Source organism: Equus przewalskii, chromosome 15, assembly GCF_037783145.1.
Source record: "Equus przewalskii isolate Varuska chromosome 15, EquPr2, whole genome shotgun sequence".
Taxonomy (NCBI): domain Eukaryota; kingdom Metazoa; phylum Chordata; class Mammalia; order Perissodactyla; family Equidae; genus Equus; species Equus przewalskii.
Genome location: NC_091845.1, coordinates 25,410,857 through 25,433,880, shown reverse-complemented (window position 1 = coordinate 25,433,880; position 23,024 = coordinate 25,410,857). Strand labels below are relative to the sequence as shown.

General features: G+C 39.8%; 1 protein-coding gene across 50 annotated transcripts in view; it reads right to left on the bottom strand.

Annotated features, from left to right (window-relative positions):
- The window catches only part of MAGI1 (membrane associated guanylate kinase, WW and PDZ domain containing 1), a 597,869-nt gene that overhangs the window by 63,226 nt on the left and 511,619 nt on the right, over positions 1-23,024 (bottom strand). For all 50 annotated transcript variants that reach the window (XM_070576890.1, XM_070576908.1, XM_070576899.1 and 47 more), the window contains 5 exons: positions 19,523-19,580; positions 16,395-16,504; positions 14,257-14,349; positions 8,329-8,511; positions 7,170-7,790 (listed from right to left, as the gene is read on the bottom strand). In XM_070576890.1, coding sequence (XP_070432991.1) covers positions 7,170-7,790; positions 8,329-8,511; positions 14,257-14,349; positions 16,395-16,504; positions 19,523-19,580 — 1,065 coding nt within the window. The remainder of the gene's footprint in view (positions 1-7,169; positions 7,791-8,328; positions 8,512-14,256; positions 14,350-16,394; positions 16,505-19,522; positions 19,581-23,024) is intronic.

The following is a 23,024-nucleotide window of genomic DNA, read 5'->3' as shown; positions in this document are numbered from 1 at the left end:
CACAATCTCCAGAGCAGCGCTGTGCAACAGGACTTTCTCGTAGGATGGAAATGTTCTCTAGCTGCACTGTCCAGTATGGTAGCCACTAGCCACATGTGGCTACTGAGCACTGTAAATGGGGTCAGTTGCATCAAGGAACTGAATTTGAATTTGTATTTAATTTTAATTAATTAAATAGCCACATGTGGCTAGTAGCTACTGTACTGGACGCTGGAGAACATGCTTAATTGGACCGATATGATTCACTGACATGATTTCCCAGTATCTTGGCCTCTAGACATGCTCATCAAGGCATTTCCCCATGATCTGGAGCAGTCGGCGACACAGAGCGTGGGCTTTGCAGGCAAACAGCCCTAGGTTGGGATTCAGGCTCTGCCACTTTTTTACTTTGTGATTTTGAGATGGTCAATCTCCCAATGCCTTTGTCCTCAGCTATAATGATAGTGCTCACCTCAGAAAGTTCTTTCCAGGATTAGTGTTTATGAAAACAAAGGGCTTGGCATCAACTCCTATTTTTCATTCTACATATATGATTTTCTGAATTCCTACAACGCGCCAGCCACGACCTGAAATGGTGGGAATAAAGCAATGGTTGAGACCAAGGCCCTGCTCTCATGGAGATCACAAATAAGTATCAGTGCCTGGATGGAGAAGGACAGAGCAGAAAGTGATAGCAGTGGATCTACTTTATTTCCTGTGGAGTGGTCAGAGCAGGCTTCTTGGAGGAAAGGACTTTTGAGAAGCCTGAAGGACACACACAGACAGCCCTGTGGCTATCTGGGAGAAGAAAAATACAGACAGAGAGAAAGAATGAGTGCAAGGCCCTGATGCAGGACTTCAGAATTTACTCTGAATGATGGGAAGCCATTTTGACACGAGAAGTGACTTGATCCAATTGACTTTAAATCACTCTAGTGGGAGAATGGACTGTAGGAAGCATTTAGACCTGTTGCAAGGCCACTGCAAGGCCAGGAGCCATATGATGGATGGCAGGGGGCTGGGCAAGAGGTGGGAGGTAGACGGAGCCTGGGCATACTGAGAAGGGAGAGCCGATGAATTTGCTGATGTGAATATACAGAACTCCATCACTATTAGGATATCACTCTGCAAGCAACCTGAATTCCTGTTCGGAGGCCCTGCTGCTCAATTTGAGAGATTCTGGCAGTCAAACGCTTAAGTGGTGCAATTTGCAATTCATTCTCCAGTCCAAGACCAGAGGGCAAAAAGAAGAGGGGCGCCTGATCACCCGGGTTTAACTCTCTGGTGCACAGCTCACCGCGGTCCTAATTATGGTTTTGCATCATTTCAGAAGGAAAAAAAGCACACAGAAAGAAGATCTAATGCTAATGATGGGCTTGCATGATGAGATTAGATATTGCTCTCCCTATTTGGATCAATGATGATTTAATAAACTAAATACCATTAGTAAATTTTGATGAAAATTAAGTGGCATCAATTTGCCCATGGACTTCAGACCTTATTCATTGCTTCACAAGTAAGATATACTCCTCGACAGTTACGGTATTGGAGTTTCATATCCATAAGCCAAGAAGCTGCATAGCATAGCGGTTAAGAGCCCAGTCTCTGGAACTGGAATTCTCAGGTTCAAATCCTGGCTTCACCACTAACCAGCTGTGTGATTCTGGGCAAGTCACTGAACTTCTCCAGGCCTCAGCATCCCCTTCTCTAACAGGGAACTAAGATATTACTTACCTCAGAGGGCTCTTTTGATTATGATATATAAAGTGTTTAGAATCAACTATGCCTGGAGCATTGTGGAAGTGTTTATTTTTATTACAAGTGGCTTAAGCAAGGAAGAGTAAAATATGCTTTCCCAGCCAAACCAGAAATTTCCCTTTTGCTTTATTCTAAGCAAATTTAGCTGTGGAGTTTCAACAACTAAAACAAAAACAATTTCTTCAATTTTTTTCGTAGCATAGGGACTAACAATCACTGCCTTCATTCCCCAGAGGGTCTACTGAGAATCATAGCGCCAAGTGGTAAACTGGTAGCTGCGCCAACGCAGCCACAAAGGGGTGTTGAGAGGTTCTATCTACGTGTGTGTGTGTGTGGTGGGGTGTTGCTTGTACTATGGTGAAAAACCTGGCACACAGTAAGTACTCAATCCCTGATAGTAGTAACATTATCATTACCATCACCACCACCATTGTCATATCTAATTTTTGCCTTTTAACATCTCTTTATCATCTTTCTAAAGTTATGAAATATGACTATAAAGCCAGAGGATTAATTTTCTATTGCGACTTGTGAAGCACGTTTAACTTATTCAGCGAGTACCTACTAAGACTTTACCACATGCCAGGTTCCCCGGGAGGGACCAGAGATACAAGCATAAAAGTTGGACCAAGTCTTGCCCTCCAGGAATCCTAACATTTCATTACGATACAATCAGATCCTGAAATTACTTAGTGACCTGACAAAAGCATTCAGTAGACAGTTTGTGCAAACCGGAAAGCAAAACATCAGTCTGTTACTGTTGTGATCAGCAGAAGCCATGAGGAGATGGTGCTCAAAGTGGGCATCTCCAAGATCAAGTGCTCCCTTTGATTCTCCTTATGTGAAGTAGAAAAACGTAGAATTTGGGATCCGAAATGGACCTTAGGGAAGACTGAGAAATCTGTTGCTTATAAAGTAGACTCTAAAAGGAGACTATTACTCAGAAATGAAAATAACTATTTAGTTTTATAAATTTATTTTCCCCCAAGTTACATATCATATAATCAAAATTAGAAGAGTTCACGAGGTCAGGAGCCTAACATTGGTTGCAACTCTGACCGCACATCAGAATCACCAGTGGAGCGTAAAAGAAAAAAAAAAAAAATAGATGCCTGGCAGTCATGCACTGAAATTAAGACACTGTTGGTCCAGGCTAGACCTTTTTTTTTTTTTTAAATAAAAAGCTACTCCTACCCAGTTGCTTCTGATATTAGTCAGTGTCAGTAAAATATCACTGATTTATCATATGACTACTTCTATGTCAGGAATTAGCATAAATGCTACCTTATTTCATCTACATCACGCACATGCAAAGTAAGCATTATTATTCCCATTTTTTCAGATAACTCGCCTAAGGTCACAGTAAAGGCAGGAGCTGGCACTTAAACTTGCGTCATCTGGCTCTAGAATCTTCTGGTCTTTCCTCTACACATCAATGAGGTCATTCTTTTTTTTTTTTTTGAGGAAGATTAGCCTTGAGCTAACATCTGCTGCCAATCCTCCTCTTTTTGCTGAGGAAGACTGGCCCTGAGCTAACATCCATCCCCATCTTCCTCTACTCTATACGTGGGACTCCTACCACAGCATGGCTTGCCAAGTGGTGCCATGTCCGCACCCGGGTTCAGAACCAGCGAACCCCAGGCTGCCAAAGCAGAACGTGCACACTTAACTGCTGCGTCACCAGGCCGGCCCCCAATGAGGTCATTCTTTGCAGAAAATTAGAGCCAGAAGGAGTCACCCTAAAGATGATCTGGTTCAAAACTTTCATTTTATTTTTTTTGATAAAAAAATGAGTCTCAGGACAAGAGTAGTAACCTGGTCAGAGATACAGGGCAGCTAAGGGCAGAGACTGAACTAGAGGTGGGCTCCCAACATCCCTAGTTCAGTTTTATTTTCAATACACGATTTCTGTCAAAAGCAAAACACACATTCTCCACTTTCATAAAGTACTGCTGCATCTTCTCTTGAAACGGAGTATTCTAACTCAACCCAAAACTGCATCTTAAAGAGTGTCCCCACCTACTAATTGGTGTGAATTAGCCAAATATATCAAATATTTTACACAGAGGAGCATGCGTAGTTATGCTACATATAATTCCTTTTTTTAAAAGGTAAAAAAAAATCCTTTATGGGACAAATTCTATATCTTTTGTAAATTTTTTTTAAGAAAACTATTTTTTGAAAATAGTGATCACCTTCTCACATGATTTTCCAAACACCTCAAAAAAGTCTCTAGACTCACACTGGCGTCAGGTGACAGGCCATCTGAATGCAAATGCTATGTAAAAAATAAAAAAATAAAAAGCATTCTCCTGACTGGACAGCAGAGGGAGAAGGAGGAAAGGACATGCCACGGGAAGATGCGGATCCAGGAACTGGAAGAAGGCGCTGCCTCTTACAGAACTTCACTGACAGACCAGCAGGCAGGGATATGTTTACGGAAAAGAGACTTGGAAACAAATCAGTAATGGTTCCAGCCGCCAGGGCGCGTGGGTGGACACCCCAGCAACTCCAAGCCTGACCCAGGTAACGATCTGACTCCAGAAATTGACAAATGACATTTCAACCTGTTTGATTTCCAGGTTGTGGGGGATGAGGGGTGTTTTCAGACGGGGAGCATGAAAAATGCTAAAAAACAAAATGTACCTGATCTTGAAAAAACAAATATCAAAAATAAGCTTGAGAGATCAAGAACTAAAACAGAACAGAAACACAGTCAGTTCTGCCCCCAAAGGAGAAATGTCAGTTCTTTAAAGCATTGAAAGACTCACCCTTGAGACTGGAATTCTTAAATCAAGAAGAGTGTGGATTTAAGGAGTTTATCAATCTGTTCGCTAGAAGTGATGACAGAAATGAGATGTATTAGAAAGAAGCAGTGAAGTGGCCGTTTACCTTCTCATTTAACCTGGCTGTTGTCTTTGTTGCTTCATCAAATCTTCTCATTTACACCCCATCATACAGGAGGGATGATTAAAATGTCAGCCCCGATTCAAAGAACTGATGTATGGCAGAAACAAATATATTCATACGCTTTCTAGAAAGATTAATAGTAGCTGGTGCTAGCCTGCCAAATGCACATGTACAAACTTTCTATCCTATACATAAATCAAACACAAGGCATATGGTGTATTTTAAAGACTGCTGATGTTACAGTGATTTTAAATTACTCAGGTTCTGGAATAAACTATGTAGATGTTGACTAATGTGGCAATATATTCTGGATCTGCCTATATTAATTTAATGTTATAAAATGTAACATGGCATCAACCAAAAGAAGGTCTTAGAAATTAAGGAGAGAGAATAAACACATTTGAAATCAAGGGGTATGTTTCTAGACATCAGCTGTTTGCTAGTTTGGGCAAATTCACTACAATATGGTTCCAGTAATCGTGTAAATTAGTAGATTGTAATGAGACTTTATTTTTTGATTCACTCAAAAGTGAATTAATGGAAAAGAAAAACTCAACACATTGATAAAAGAAATGAAGGAGCAAATAAATGAAGTAGGAGAGAAAGGTGGTTTGGGACTTTCAAATGAGCAGCGGCTGAATCAGAGACGCTCCTGATGTACCCGGAACGACTTAAAAGTTTCCAAGTTGTCAGCCACAAAAACCAGCAATTATGCAAAAATCAGGGTTATTCAGAGTTAAGTTGGGCAGAGCACTGGATTAGAAACCACATAGTTGAGGTGAACTTTTCAGTCCTGCGGGCTGGCACCTTCCTACCTTTCGGGGAAGTGGTAAAAATGAGATGAGAGGTGCGTGCTGGTATGAAAACTGCTTTTTGTGAATTGCTAACTTGTCTATAAGTGCCAGGTATCATTATCATTATCATCATCATCATCCTCATCCTCATCCACATCCTCATCCTTACACTCAAGTAACTTCCTAGTACAGCTCGGTCACTGTTTAGAAAACAATTACCTGTACAGTCAAGTGATCTAGGTACAAGAAGAGACTTCAAAATTGTATCGGTGGAAATAACATTTTTAAAAATAAAATCTGCACAATGGCTTTTAGGAATGAATGAACCCTGTTCAAGAAGGGTTGACTGAGCATTTCGATCCACACCATTGCTCTGAATTTTGGATTTCCTTCCAACAACTCCAATCATTTTGATCACAGAACACACAGCTTCATGAGAGCATGAGAACACGGCTGCTATGACATAAACGAGCTCCTCTGTTGCCACAGAACCAAGGAGAGATGAAAGTTTGGTTCCTGATCTCTTTTCAGAGGGTCAGAATATGCCATGCATGAAACAAATCATGTTGGCAAGGATCAGGGAACAATCAATCTCACACTCATTATGTGAGATGATCCGTCAAGACTAGTCACAAATACATATCCGGGAGCAAGACATTCCAACGTTGTGACAAATATTTCTCAGTGTGAGGTCCTGGGAGTTCTGGTGGGGCAGGGGGTGGCGGGTGCAGGGAAGGGAAAGAAGGAAGCCAAGTGTCTCAAGATTTAGAATACCTCACTTCCCTGAGACCCATAACCCCTTCATTAAAATGTAGGTATGTTGAGATATGTTTTTTAAGATGACTGTGGAGCTATTTGTTCCTGTCAAGTGTAGATAATCATATACATATTCATTCATTCATACATTCATTCAATACCTATTCATTCATGAATGCCTAGCAGGAGTCAAGTAATGTCTTAAATCCTAGGGTTACAGCTGTCAGCAAGTAGGCACAGGCCCTGGCTCTGTGGATTTTATAATCTAGTGAAAGAGAGAGAGCAACAAAGAAAAATAAATAAATACACAAAACAATGACTTGTGACAATAGTAATAATTGTGCTACCAGCTCTGAAGAAACGGGGTGATGCAGCAGAGTGTACACGGAGGTGTTGGGGGCTATTTAAGATAAGTGATCAGAGAAGCCCCCTCTCAGGAGGAGACTTGAATGAGACTGAGCCAGCCAAGTAAGAGCTGGGAAAAGAGCATCCCAAGCAGAGGGAACAGGAAGTGCAAAGGCCCTGAGACAGGAAAAGGCTAGGAGCGCTGAAGGCACTTCGGAAAAGAAGCCAGGTAGCTAAAGCATAGCAAGGAGAGGAGTGTGAGATGAGGTTGGAAGAGTGGTCGAGGTATCCTTTTCTTTTTTTTTGCACGCACACTGTGCAGCCAGGGTCCGGGAGACTTAAAGGATACAGGTTTAGAAATCTTAATGGTTTGTAAAAGGCAGAATCTGATTTACATTTAAAATTATCACGCTAGCCATGCGTGTGTAACTTAATGTATAAACACAACCCTAAAAAGGCTGGCATTTGGAGAAATCAAAAGGCATTTTGAATGCATTTCCAAATATTTAAACAAAAACGATCTTCAAGGAGTAGACATTTAAAAAGCCCCAAATAGCCATCTGAAGTCCAGTAAGCTAAACAATGGAATGTGGTTTAAAAAATCAAAGAACAAAATAAACCTCGTACCTCCTCGTTGCACCAACAATGTGACCTCACTTCCCTTCGGACATTCAATCAGCATATCCACAACTTGGTTGTGAGTCAGTGCCTGCACGTTCTTCTTATTAACTTCCACTATAAGATCCCCTTCTTTCAGGCCTCGGCACCTTGGACTGTCAACAATCTGTTTCACCCTTTGGCCGCCACCACCAGGACTGTCTGCGATGGTAAAACCAAAGCCCATCGGCCCTTTGACTATATGAACAGTTATGAGTTCCGGCTGAGTGGCTATGGAGGAAGCCAAAGAGACAGTGTCATTGGGGTAACCATGGGAACCATTCGAAGCCACGTCAGCTGGGCTGCTTGGCCTGGCATCCTTCATGCCGTTGACTTTGCCTGTTTTACTACTGTGACTAGCTGGCGAATCGTAGGTCTCTTGCCCATTCACAATAATTGGTTCTTTATCCAAAATGGCCACCGAGGTCACTAAACTCGTATTGGGGTCATCTGGGTCAAAAGGCAATGGATAACCTCGGCAGAGTTCAAGGTCCACACTGGCACCAATGGGAATGGACTGAAAGATTTTCACAACTTGCGCATGTGTGTGTCCCAAAACACAGGTGTCGTTCACACTGACAATTACATCTCCTGCAAAAGGTAAGAGTTTGGGGGTTACAAAAAACACAGTATCCAGAAAAGTTATATCCATATTATAATATAAAGTCCTACCAATAGGAAGTTGAACTGCAACTGGATTTGGGGGTAGTATCATAGGGCACAAAGAAACTGCTTCTATTACTTATTTTAACCGCTAATAAGGCATTCTTTTAGCATCTAGTGTCTTCCCTGATAAAGAAAGTATAATGATCATTGAAAGAACACTAGGGCTTTATTCTAAAATAAATTCTCACTGCAGAAATCCGTTTATTCAAATAGATCTACATTTTTAGTAAATTACTACTTTATGTACTCAACAGCACCCTAACAGTTCCCCAAAGTTAAAATGGCCTCAAAGTTTTCAACTATACCAGGGGATACATTTATGTAGCAAAGGAATCTTGCTCATTTCCAAACTTATTAAAGGACATTTATAAAGTTGTGAAATCAAGATGCTGTTTGGTCTTGTTCAGATGCCAGGTAGAAGTCTCACCACACAGGACACGCTAAGGCCCTGTGGTGTCTCTACCTGTTTCCATCTTGCCGTCCAACGCGGCGGGACCATCGAGGACCAAGCTCTTGATCTGCAGAAACTCGTCAGGTTCATCCCCTCCAACAACCGTGAAGCCAAAGCCACGACTGCTTTTCCGCAGCTTTGTGTGAATGAACTTGCCTTTCAACTCAGAAGGGTTTCGTGTAAAAAAGGGTTTGCCTGGATTAAAACGAGAAAAGTACAAGGAATGTCAACACGAGTCGAAAGATGAATTAAATAAGAAATGACACAACTTACAGATAACTCTCCAAGTGCCTGAGCTGGGGCATTTGTGCATATAGGTGTCTTAAGAAGGTGCTCTCTTGATTTCAGGAATAAGGGTGATCCTAAGCCCCTGGGTTCAAGGAGGGTGATAAGGTGCATAAAGCCTGTCAGCATGAAGCTCTAAAAGAAAATATAAGCAAAGGATGGAATTGGTGTCCATCGGCTGACACACTTCCCTGGCATCAGTTCATGTAATTTGACAGCAATTGAGCTGCCATGAGATCCTGCACAGAAAATGGAGTGGGTCTGTGTTTTGTGTCTTTTGTTTTGTTATAGTTTATATTTTATAATATGGCCTCCAATGTGGTGCCTTGGGCTTAGCTTCCACTTGTGAAACCAATTCAGCAAAAACTTCAGCTTGTAACCAAACAGAAAACTCATTGTGAAAATACACAGATATTACTAGGAAAACATATTATAGTCACAAAGAATAATTTGATAAAAATGCAGAATCACTACTTTCAGAATTAATAGTCATAACTTTACTTTGAACTGAATTCTAAATTCAACTGATTTTTCCTGTTAATTTGCATCTTTTAACCATCTATGAAATAGCCCAGGCATGTCCACTGCTAAAATTTATTATTTAAAAAAAACTTACGACATGTGTCTTAGGACACTTAAAAAAAACTAAACTAAACTAAATAGTCACTAACAAAAGCCATACAGCACCAAATTCGGCTGTCATTTAAAATAAACAGATAGCCAGCTAGCTAAATAACTTCCAAACATGCTACCAAAGGTTTTATTGTGTTTTCTTGATAACATTCACAAATAAAATTTTGTACACAAACCAAAAATTTTACTTTGGCTTTTATTAAGTGGGCACTTCTCTGTAATTGAGAAACTCACTAGAATCTCTCCAGTTATCCTAAATACCGTACATAATTCATGCTCAGACTCTCAACTCTCCTAATTATACTTCCTATCTCCTGCCCTTGCCATAGCTTCTCCACCTGCCCTATTTCTTTTCTATCAAAAATGTTATAAAAAAAAAAATCCAGGAGAAAAAGTCTCCATACCCCCCTGCACTAGAGCCTGGCACCCAGGAAGGAAAGTTATTTTTGGTTAACTATATCTCAAAGGCTTTTGTAAAAGGTCTCTGGGCACACATACAATTTTTAATTGCATATTTCAAAAATTTCTGACTCTTAAAAAGGCTCTTTTAAATTGCCTAGAGTCACAGGTCTGCTCACCAATCGCCTCCTCTGGTCTAATGCAGTCAGTCCCAAGGCAGGCTGAAAGTCTGACAAACTACAGGCCAGTCACCACGGCTAAAGAAAGGCAAGACCTAGCAGGATTCACCACGCAAAGGCACCAGGCACCAAGCCAAGGCACCAGGACGGTGATGTCAACTGCAGTCGGGGCTTAGGGGGAGACAGCAGCCACAGCAATTATCAGATGGAAAACTGAGGACAGGTGAGACTTGACTTTGGGAGGTGTGTGAATGGTCTACATTCTTGAGGCTGAGGCTGTTAGGAAGTCTGAGGAGCTTCAGGGCAAGCACATCTCAGTTACGCAGAGACATCGACACCCGTCACCTTCTCAGTGAGGTTTCCTTGGCCACCTTTAAAAACTGCAATACCTCCTCCAACATCCCCAATCCCCCTTTCCCACTTTATTTTTGTCACCATCCAATACAGCAGACATCTGACTTATTCGTTTGCTGTTTTGTCTCATCCTCCCCCATTTCCACACAAGGGGGCGCTGCACTGCACACATCTACTAGAATGTAAGCCCCACGAGGATTCCTGCTTGCATATGGAGAGAGCAGAATACTGGCCATTTCATTCTTATGGGCTCCAAAAACTTACAACGAATGACTGAACAACAGCCTAAAGAATGAGATTTAACATGTCTTTGAGAAGGCTGGAAAGAGGTGGTTGGGTATTTAAGCTTTTTACCCTTATTACAGGCAAACTGAGAAAATGTGCCTGGCGGTTTATCTGACTAAATTTCTTTAAAGCCATTAGCATATTTGCGCTTAGAATGTTTTCAACTTAACAGAGACACGAGTAGAGCTTTGAAATTACACCAGTGACTTCCTTTTTTAAAGCTTAACTAGGGAGGGAAGATCAGAAGGTTTCCCATTTATGCACATTTTATTACGTTTTATGTATGAGTGGGTCATCAGTTAATGTAGCTATTGAAAAGAACTGCTTGTCTCCCCACAAGCAGTGGAATTGGAGCTCTCTGCTGCAGCCCTGTGGTGCATGTAATTTTCTAAGAGATCCTAGTCAGTTGACAGCTGTCAGATCTGGTTATGTATGAGAATCACTGGAGTAGCTTTTTAAAATGTACAAATTTCTAGGGTCTACCCTAGACTCAATCAATAAGGATTTCCTGGGTTTTGGCCCCAAAAATCTGCTCTTGAACAATCCACAGGTGCTTGTGTCCCTGACAGGTTGGCACTATTCTTAGCACTAGCGTTTAACTACTCAGACCAGTGCTGTACAACAGCATTTTCTGTGACAAAGGAAATGCTCTGTATCTGCACTGTCCAATATGGCAGCCACTAGTCACACGTAGTTCTTCAGCCCTTGAAATGGAGCCAGCAGGACTAAAGAACTGAATTTTTAATTGTAATTAATTAAAATGTAAATGGCAACATGTAGCCAGTGGTATCCAGACTGGATGGCACAGACTTAGACTATGCAATGAGGTCCCCCACAAAAAACAAAACGACAAAAAGGCTTTAGCCAGAAGTTAAACTATTCCTCACGACAATGAAGTTTTTAAATCTGCGCTCTACTGGCTGTGTGGCCTTGGGCAAGTCACCAAACCTCTCTCTGCCTGAGTGTCGCAGGTGTAAACGGAGATAATGATGGTACCAACCTCACATGACAGTTGTAAGGAATAACTGTGACAGATCACACAGGTAAAGGAATTAGCGAGGTGCTTGGCCCATAGTAAGAGTTCAATAAATGGGAGTAGTTGTTCTGAGTGACAGTGGTAGTGCAGCGGGTGTGAAGGAGGGAGAGCTGCAAAGTGTCTCTCTGAGCTTAAGGTGGAAGCTGGGGAGTTTTCCTAATAGCAAAGCTCTTTGTAAATTATCATTTGCTGGGATGAGAAGTACGCTCTTGGTCAGAACGAAGTGTAGTTGAGCGGTAAACTTAGCAAAACTCATAGCAAACAATCTAACCAAGTGAGCTATAGAGCTTCTTCCTGACAGTACTATCAGGAGCGAGATCAAGATACTCCGGCAGCAGGCAGGTAATCGGAGGTGGTGTAAGCAATGATGATAAAGTCCAGGTTAACATTTCCCACAGTCATAGCTTGGAGTCAATGGGCATGGATTCTAAACTGGCTTGCCTGGCACTGATCCTATTCCAAAGACGATGACTGTGTTTGAAAGGTGAGGATCAACACGGAGACTGCACAGGAGAAGGGCTCTAAGAATAATAAGTAGTTCCTGGGAGGGTTCAGGGAGCCTGAAGATTCCCAAAATGCCAGGGGACCCAAGAGGGCTGAAGAAGAAAAGAAAAAAGAAAAAACACCTAGAAAAGGAGGAGACAGAATCTAAGATGAAGCCCCTAATGCAGATAAATACCATCCAGACTCTTAACTCAGTTGGTGCACTTAAGGATTTAGTGCTTACGACCTGAACCTTGAAAGCTTTAATTGATTTAATCTCTAAGATAATTCTTCGAGGAAGTTTGGCTGGTTATCATGCCTGCACGTATGCACGTGTACATATGTACTCTGTTTTCACTCAACAGTAAATTTCAGAAGCTAGAACTAAAGGGATTATGTCTAGATTGGGGATCCTACAGGGAAAAAGCAGTCTGCTGCTCCATGGGCTTTAAAATGTAAAGAGGAAACTACTGTTAAATAACTGGGCACTAATTATAAACTGTTAAATTTCTATAAATGAGAAGTATAAGATGGAAAGAGTGAATGTGACAGGGGAATTTAGCAAAACTTCAGATGAGTTGGAGTTAGGAAAATAAGGAGTGAAAGCAAAACAGAGCTGCACACAGAAGGAAGAGCATATGCAAAGGCTCTGACGTGGTCCACAGTTTCACCAGTTCGAGGAACTGTAAAGAAGGTTGGTATAGCTAACTTAACAGTGAGGGGGCAAATAAGATGACACGAGGCTGCAGAAGGGATTTTATATTTAAAAATATGAAGGAGGCCACAATCATGTTGTTATTAGTTAATATGTAGTTGTTAATATGTAGTTAATATGTGTTGTTAATATCTAGTTAATATGTTCTTTTAAAGTATGCTTTTTTTTTTGTTGAGGAAGATTGGCCCTGAGCTAACATAGGTTGCCAATCTTCCTCTTTTTTATTTTCCCCCTCCCCAAAGCCCCAGTACATAGTAGTATATCCTAGTTGTAGGTCATTATAGCTGTTCTATGTGTGATGCTGCCACAGCATGGCTTGATGAGCAATGCATAGGTCTGCGCCCTGGATCCAAACCAGAGAACGCCAGGCCGCCAAAGCAGAGCACGCAAACTTCACCACGCAGCCACGGGGCGGGCCCAAGTTAATATGTTATTATCTACTACGTTCTATCTTTATTAAAGCCATTATCACCATAAAAAAGTACATCCAAGCCAGAAGAAATTATTTTACATCAATTGATAGTAATACAAATCTCATGACGATATCAACTAGCAGGGAAACAATGTCTTTTTATGAAAATTATAATGGAGGAATCAAAATTAGGGAAAGGAATTATTCTCCTTATCTTTTTATGTCTAATACAGTTATATCTCTTTAAAAATGTAAAGAGGAGGATAACAAACTTTTACAGCTGTTTCTGTACCACAAACATTCATTCCCCAACTCTATCAAATACAATGCTTGTTCTATTTTTCTTACTTAAGAGAAAAAAACCAAACCAAAAAACAAAAACCCTCAAAACTTCCTCTGTCATTTAAGAGTAATGGGGCCTGGAAGCAGCAAGATCCTGGAGTTTCCAATTTTCAAGCCTGAACCTCACTAGGGAGCTCACACTATTTGTGAATATAAATAAGTGAGACCCAGTGAAAGGTTGTAAAACATGCATAAATGTCAAAACTGCAGTAAGAATAGGGGATGAGAATTTAAAACTCAGTATCAAACCATCTTACATTTATAGGAAAATTTTGGTCAAGTGCAAATATATTGACTAGAATCTTGAAATATCTAATTCTGAGTTTTCAATTTCTCTTATTTAACACAATACTAAATATCTGTGGTCTCAAAATCAATGGTTTGCAACTCTGGGATGGTTTTGCCTCCCAGGGGCACTTTGGTTGTCACAATAGGGGCAAGGGTGCTTCTGGCACCTAGTGGGTAGAGGCAAGGGATGCTGCTGAACATCCTACAAGGCACGGGGCAGCCCCACAACAAAGAATTATCTGGCCCAAAATCTCAACTGTGCTGAGGTTGAAAAACCCTGGTTTAAATTGATCGTTATGACAAGCAGTCATTATTTTTAGAGCACTACAAATAGCTAAGGAAATTCATACAGAAAAGTTTCTAATCTTTTTGACAAGTCTGATTAACGATACATTTAGAATTTCTATAATTACCATTTTTACTATCAAAGGAATGAGTCGGGAGTTACAAAATTCCACTTTTTTAAGTATCTTTAAAAACATTAGATTTTTGAGCTAAAACTATGATGCAATTATAAAAAACACTTTACCCTGAAGCGGAGCTTCTCTGGCTGGCTCCGGATTGCTTGGGGGGTGGTTTGGAATTACAGGAGGCACAAGCGATGAATGGTCTTCTGTCCATTCTGTAAGAAAGAGAAGAAACAGTTTACTCATTTTACTTTAAATGGCTGGTTGACTTACTAGGATTCACCTTCTCTTAATTATAAAACTACTCAAATCAATAAAACCAGAGGCAGAGAACTTAAATTAAAAAGAAATTGGTATCTGACCCCACTCCATGTTAAGAATATCAAGATATTTCTCTCTGTCTCTCTCTTCTAAGACCTCTGGGGAAAGAAATATTGTGATATAACCAATAAATCTCCAGTTCTCTCTGGCTGGAGAGTTCAAAGTGAGACCAAGTAAAAAACATCAGGAAAGATACAGAGTCAACCACAGCCAGCCCAATAAGGGAGACACTTCTCTAATGCAACTGGGACATGGGCTGGGCTGCTGAAGCCTCTTTGTCTAAGGTGGTGAAGGAGGATTTCAGCAATTTGCTAAGGTGCTATTTCCTATCATCTCTGAAATCCAAATGGGACTCATTACCAATACTCCTGGGTCCTAACTATAGTCTTATTCACTTTGAAGCCCAGAAATAACTCACAGTGAGTGACCCCTGAGATGTATGCTAGAGTGCCTTTGCAGCTCAGCTAACATATTCGATTGGACACTCACATTCAATGGTACACTTGCACTCCCCAAACTATACTTTGTAACACTACCAAGTTTTACCAGCTCAGGAGAAATATTTAAAAGAACATTTTCTTTAAAATAGAAAAGAGATTAAGATAGAAAGGAGAACGTTTCACGAGGTGAATACATACACACACGCAATCACACATAACATACATGCTCACTCTAAAATATAGTCTATGGCAATGGTTGGCAAACTATGGCCAACCAGCCAAAATGGGCCCAATCCCTTTTTTGCGCAACTTGTGAACTAAGAATGGTGTTTACCTTTTTAAATGGTTGGAAAAAAAATAAAAAGAAGAATATTTCATGACACATGAAAACTATGTGAAGTTCAAATTTCAGTGTCCATACATAATGTTTTATTGGAACACAGCCATTCCTATTTGGTTACATATTGTTGACAGCTGTTTTCATACTACAAGGAGAAAGATGAGTAGTTATTACAGAGACCGTATGAACAGCAAGTCCTACTATATTTACTATCTGGCCACTTACAGAAAAAGTTTTTCAGCTTCCATTCTATAGCCTATATTTATTATATTCAACGTTATAATATGAGAAGTGTTATATTTGATATTCATATATTTGATATTCACATTATAGTGAGGGGGTTGTGAGCCTATTATTTTAAAAGATTGCCAAGAAAAACTAGAAAAACTTAAGCATCTATTAATTAAAAGATGGCTAAATGAAGTGGAGAGATTCATAAAATGGAATATTATACAGCCATTAAAAACCGTAAGGTAAATCTATATTAACCAGCTTTGAAATCCATGCAAGAAATATATTTAAGTGAGAAAAAAAGTCACAAAACTAATATATATAAAAATTATGATCTGGTTTTTATTAAAATATGCATATTTTGTACATCCCTAGAAGTTTTCTGCACAGTGTTTATTGCTGAAGATGGGATGGGAGTAAGCAGGGGAGAGTTTAATGTTCTACATTCCTGAATTATTCATATTTTTACAAAGAGCATGAATTAACTTGTAATTTTTTAAAAAGCATTCAAAATTACCAGCTTTTTCTCATTCTTACATGTAATGTTCCTAAAATTAAAAGTCAGTTTCACACCCAGTAACTCCTCTTAACATGCTAAAAGTGGTTTGGACTTGGACACCTGTTGCTGTGCAAATGCTGCTGGGACAAGAGAATTCACCACCAGAAAGTTCCCTAAACTTATGACGGCTCCTTTCTAAATTAAAGTGGAGACTGGAATCCCTTTGAATTGGGTCCCCCACTTTAGCTGTCTGGGTTCTGGGCAGGGAGAACTCTAGCAGAAGCTCTGTATTCCTCCCGCAAGGAGATCAAGTTCCCAGCACGGCAGGAGAAGGATGTGATCGTCATGGAGGCCTCTTCCGACCACACGGGGGTGTGAGCGCCCAGGCTTCGCCTCGCTCCTCCGCCCACAGATCAAGAGAAAGCCAACCTTCTGGCTGCTGCTGTTGCTGTTGCTGCTGCTGCTGCTGCTGCTCAATCTGCTTCTTCCGTTTGGCTTCTAAAACCGGGTTCTCATATTGTGTCTTCCTGTTGATGTGGCTGAAGCAGAAGGCAGACAGTGTTCAGTTAGGAAACATTTCATCCCGTGAGCAAAATGCCAATCAGGCTACGTCCCATGATTAGAACTGAGCAGAGCAGTTGGTCTGAGATGTTGACTATCTTGTGTCAAAATGTGCAGTTAGAAAGAAGAAATAAAAATGGATGGTTTCCACTATTGACTTCTTGTATGTACCAAGCATTGTGCTACCAGTTTTACACGCATTTTATTTTAAAATCCTCAATAAATGCCAGGAGGTAGGTCCTATTTATATTCATCTTTTATGGATAAGGAAAGTAAATTTCTGAGCAGTTAAGTAATAACTCACCTAACATAATGTAGCTAGTAAATAGTAAAGAGGCAAGCAAGCTCGGGTCTGTCTGCTCTCAAATCCCAGGATTTTAACCACTGACTCACCCAAATGTCTAAGGAATCACCTGACAGGGGACTGCTTTAATTCACCAAGAATTAGATTGTAGAATTATTAAAAAATGAGATTAAAGTGGAGACGTGATGTTGTCTGTAACATTTAATGCAAGAACTGCTGTGTAACTTTCTACAACAGAGTCTGCAGAAGCATGAGCACTCATCCAAATGACGCAACGAAAACAAGGACTCCAGCAACATCTGTCAACTACTGTGATCAATAGACATGGAGGCAGGATTAAAAGTATATGCCTTAGGCAAAAAGACTCCAAATGCAGCTAACCTAAGCAAATGTGATGTGCTCAAAGTGACAAAGACCCAGATACTTCAGATGGCTCCAAAACTAATAAGGCTATGGCAAAACAAAACTACACATACATACGTGTACATCCGGACATATAAATATATATTTTTTTGCCATGGCCTGTATGTATATGTATATACACACACATCATACAAACATACACACACAAGCATATGCATATTCACAGATGTATTTTTTTCTTCATCAAAATCATACTTCATTAGAAGTTTTGGAACATACCTATTATGTGATTATTTAGAACTTGAAATATTTTTTAAAGCCAGGCTTTATGTTTTAAAGCCAGGCTTGTCAAATAGGGTGGACTAACTTATTACCCTTAACTCCTGTTATAGGACTACGTGTTTATTTCCTAATTCTTATAGGCAATTTCATGCTAAGAAATAGTCTAACAGAACAGGCATGTGGATCTGAAAAGACATAGGAAGGAGAAGTATATAGTAAGATAACACGCTTCTCAAACCAAGTCTCTCATCCATCAAAGCTGTCGTCACTTGTTCCTTTTCTCTCTTAAGGCACAAATTATTTGAGGGAGACTTAAAATGAGCCCCAAAAAGGCAGAAACCCCACTGTACATCTGTGAGAAAGAGGATCTGCAGAGCACACAACAGAATTTTATATGATGAGGGTCAAAGAAATGCCTGAGCTTGCCTTTCTGAAGTCCCAAATCATCAATCCTTCTTGTCAGGTCAAGAGGTGGTAACATGAGTATTGGCCAAGGACACTTGCTAAACTGGACTCATAATTTTTTTTTTAAAGATTGACACCTGAGCTAACATCTGTTGCCAATCTTCCTTCTTTTTTTTTTTCCTTCTTCTTCTTCCCAAAGCCCCCTAGTACATAGTTGTATATTCTAGTTATAGGTTCTTCTGGCTGTGCTATGTGGGACGCCACTTCAACAAGGCTTTTTTTTCTTTTTTCTTTTCTTTGGAGGAAGATTAGCCCTAACATCTGCCGCCAATCCTCCTGTTTTTGCTGAGGAAGATTGGCCCTGAGCTAACATCTGTGCCCATCTTCCTCTACTTTTTTATATGTGGGACACCTGCTACAGCATGGCTTGATAAGCAGTGCATAGGTCCACAGCTGGGATCCAAACTGGTGAATCCTGGGCTGCCAAAGTGGAACATACAAACTTAACCACTGTGCCACCAGGCTGGCCCCTCAGCATGGCTTGATGAGTGTTGCCATGTCCGTGGCCCAGGATCTGTACTGGTGAAACCCTGGGCCACTGAAGTGGAGCACGTGAACTTAACCACTTGGCTATGGGGCCAGCTCCTCATAATTTTTTATAATAAGATGCTGAGCACTTTACGGCCTGGCATTTTTGCATCATATATTCTTATCACCAGGATATTACACAAGTGACTTTTCATTGCCAGCATCGCGAGGGATAGAAAGCTTGCCGGTTATCTTCACTGTGGCAGGTGGGATTATGATAATAGAATATTCATATGGTATTTGTTTCTTTCAAAAGGATCTTTTATTAGTTATTTCTCATTTTTCTCAGAGGAAATGATATAGAGCGTATTTTTTCAGTGTTTAATCTCTTGAGTTTCTTTTATTTTTTTTTAGTATCATCCTACCAACAGATGGTTCTGATGAAAGGCCAAAGTGTGTGCCCAATGCTAGACTAAGGTACATAATAAAGAGGTCATGATAAGGGTTTGAGACACTTAAAGATGGAGAACAGGAGCCATGTCTATGGTCCTCAGGCAAGGGAGAGGCAAACAGGCATAGAAAATCTTGCAACTTAGGCTAGTTCTCAATTTCCTTCTTAATCTTGCCAGTATTTCATACATTATTAACATGTGTCTGATCCTTTTAGAAAGTCTGAAGTAATAAATAAGTAATTACTGAGAAGTTCAGACATTGGCAGGGCAAAATACACAAAACAGGTCTTCCTCCTAAAGATAAACAATGCGTATTCATCTGGTCTACGGAATCCTTGCTTTGCTCATTCATTCACTGATTCACCCATTCATTCAACTAACACTTATTAAGAACCTGCCATACACCAGGACAATTTTGGGCCTTGGTAATACAGTGGTAAACAAAAGACATGGATCGTGCTCTCGCGAACTGTATAATTTACCATCTTCAAATTCACTTAATATTTTCTCATTCGTTGAAATATACATATGTATTTTCTTTACAAAATCAGTATTACATTATTATTTAGTTTGTACATTATAATGGTGGCAAATTCTGTTCAGAATAAATGTACATAATCACAGAGGGGTGCAAACTAAATGGTGGATTAAGAGGCACTTACTCTACATAGTAGATACCATAGACAGGGTCTTCAATCTTTTCCCAACCAGCAGGCAGTTCTGAAAAGTGAAAGAATATTTAGAGGAAGAAGAGCATATCCGTCAAGGGCCTAGGGATTTTCAACACTTGAGTTAGGCAAAAAGAGAAAGACTCATAAAGATGCGTTAAATCCAATTAAAACTGCATATCCTAACAAAAAAAAAGTGAGAATTATTTTTATGAGTGTATTTTTCTACATGAAGAGCAATTCTTTACTGATATTTTGTGCAAGCAAATAAAACAATAAAATGCAGCTTAGGTGTCTTCCTTCTAAATGAACTATTAAATTTTAATGGAAATATAGTTAAAATTTGCTTTGAATACCTAGCTCCTATCTTAAATATTTACCATTTTCGCATTTTCTTTCTAGACTACCTTACCATACAAGCAAAAATGGATGAAAATTAATTTTTTTTTTCATTTTCAATACAATAGTGCTGTTTTGGCTCTACTTGGAATAAAATAAAATTTGCATCTTGTTTTTTCTTTGTTCCTAACTGAAATGCTACCAACTATATAAAAATCCCCACATGGAGTTGGGTTTTTGAAACGCACCCACCGATCACTCGATTGCTACATTTTGACAGGCCCATTTTCACCAGCACTTTGCCTACGAAAGCAGAAACACAGGTCCTGCATTCTGAGAACTGACTACCTAAAGCGGAAGATTTTATTCCTTCAAATGTGGTGGAAAAATGGCATTGAGGGATATATGTGCCTTTCTGAAAACTCAACTGTGCTCTACTGGGCTTTACCTCATAAGGTTTTGTATCAAAGGTCAGAATGTTATTAACTAGTTGACAGTAAGTTCTGTTATAACAGGAACCTATTGTAAAAAAGCCCACTGTACCAGATAATTTGAGTTGGTGAAAGAAGCAACTAGGTTGTGTTTCATGTCATTAAACAGTTCTTTTAGGCAGAGCAGCAATTAACAATTTCAAAGCCACTCTGATATGTACGTAGTTAAGGCAAGCTTGCATAATACCATACTGCAAAGTGAATCATTATTCCTAGAAGTAACTATTAAGACCACCTTGAATGGAATATTACAAACACTTGAAATATCACTTACTTTTAAATACTAGATTTTTTAAATTCCAGGAACCATGTGGTCACTATTTTCACATAGTGACAGTTTCATTGGGGCATACGGCTTACATATGCCACGAACAGTCCCACACTGAAATGAAGTCACGTGCATGCACCCAAACACACACAGGCTTAACTACTCAAAGTTTATGTTTTGCTCAGATTTGGCTGCACATCAAGAAACATTAATTTCATGGATTTTGCTCCACATGTTATTTGTTTGCAAACAAAAAGACAAGTTTTCTCCCTTTTCTTCTAATTTTTTTTTTTAAAACATGTAGCAGGTTTTAAAGAAGTCTTTGAATTCTGAGAGACATAAGCTACTAAAATGCAAGACAGGTCCAATTTGCAGTCGTTGATACAACGTGGCACTTTTATACGCAGAGTCTTGTGGACTGATGCAAATCAAATGCCTGGGAAACGGTTTCCCCTTACAAAGCTGGAAATTACCATTTAAATGAAAGCGAACCAGGAAAATATTTCCAAAGAGCTGGGAAATCAAAGATTAAGAAAATGCAAATTGGTGCACAGTCATCTTTGTTCTGGCATGGGGCAGAAGAATGGGTGGGTGTGAGGGACCACATTATATTTAATGAACCAAATCTCCAACCTTAAATATTTGGCCGGATTATTTTTAGATAAAATTAGGAAAATATTAAGAATTCAATTCATTCCATTATTAATTTGTCAAACATTTATTGAGCGCCTACTGTCTGCCTGTGGGTGTACTAGGCACCAGAGACACAAAGATAATTACAAGTGCACCATCTGAGCAGACAATTCAAACACAGCATGCTAAGTGGTTTGAGAGAGGTCCGAGGAGGGTACAAGAAAAGAAGACACCTTTGACTTTGTCCCGTCACCTGGTCAGTCACTTACGTTCTAGAGTTGAGAAATGAGGTCAGTCAACCGGTATTTCTGGAGATTTGTAAATTAAAACACATCTTCCAGAACAGATCGGTAAACTCCAGAAATTTTCCAGTTTTTCAAGCTAAAACTCATTTAAAATTGAAAAGATAGATCTCTCACTTCCAATGTGGTGATTAACTTAATAACAGGAATTAGCCTCCTAATGCTTAAAATAGAAATGGGTCATGGATTTAAAAAAGGAAGATATTTGTCCTCAAAGTTGCCATTTGGTTCTAAAAACTGAAAATGGCAGAAAATATTGAAGCCCAGAAAATGATAACATTACAATTTTTTTAAACACTGAAGATGCCTGAAGAGCCACCCTACTATGTTTTAACAACTGTTGGACGTTAGACCAGACTGTACAACCTGTCACACCATTTCAGGCCGCTAAGACCCTGTGGGGGCTGCCCAGATCTGGGATTAAACCTGAGCTCTACCATTCCATAAGTCTGGTGTTGGTCTAGTTACTTAACATCTCAGAACCACATGTTTCTCCTGGATTTACCTCAAAGGCTGACTATAGATTAAATGAGGATGCTTGTGAAAATTTTGCACAGCACCGGGCACACAAGCTCAATAAATGGCAACTGTTCTAGGAAAGCACAAAAGGAATAGGACGGATTTACATAGCCTGCTTTCTTACTGTTCCTGCCTCTGAAAATCTCATGCTGTACTCATCATCCTCACTGAAGCAAATACGGAGCAGTGAAGTGTCCTAAATTCTTTAAACCAAAGATTTGTCAACACACAGACTGAAAGTCATATTCACAACTGTGACTTAGTTTGGGTTGGGAGGGGACCTCATGTCCTTGTCTCTACCTCTCCTAATTGGGTTCAGCACATGAATACCTTATAATTCCAAAAGAAGGTTCTGCAAGTGCTTTTTGATTCTGGGGAGGTGTCTGCAGAGAGTGTGATAAATTCTGCAAAGCAAAAGTACATAATGGAGCTACTGACCCACCTCAAACAACAGAGTTCAGAAATGACAACTCTATAATCAAATGATCTGTGTCCAACATCCAAGCCAACCGCCCCCGCCTCCCAGAGGCAGATTACAGAGAGGGTTTCCTTGTTACATCTGGAACCATATTGTTCACCGAAAACCTGACAGTTGCTATTGTTTGAAATTAGGACCCTCTTATTAAGAAAATGGGCAGTCGGCTTGTCAATAGAATGTGGAGTGAACACAACAGAAAACTGTGTGTGTGTGTGTGTGTGTGTGTGTGAATGTGCGTACACATCACTCTTTCCACAGTAGACATGTGCAGGCAAAAATCAAGAATCCTATCTCTAGTCTACCTACAAGGACACATTTCTATAGTACACATATTCCTGCCTTGTCCAATATTAAAGGCAAAAAGTACCATAAGGAATGTATTGAAAAATCCAACAAGAGGGAATTAGTTAATAAATAATACAACTGGTAAAAACAATAATATGTGATGACCACAGCGACAAATATT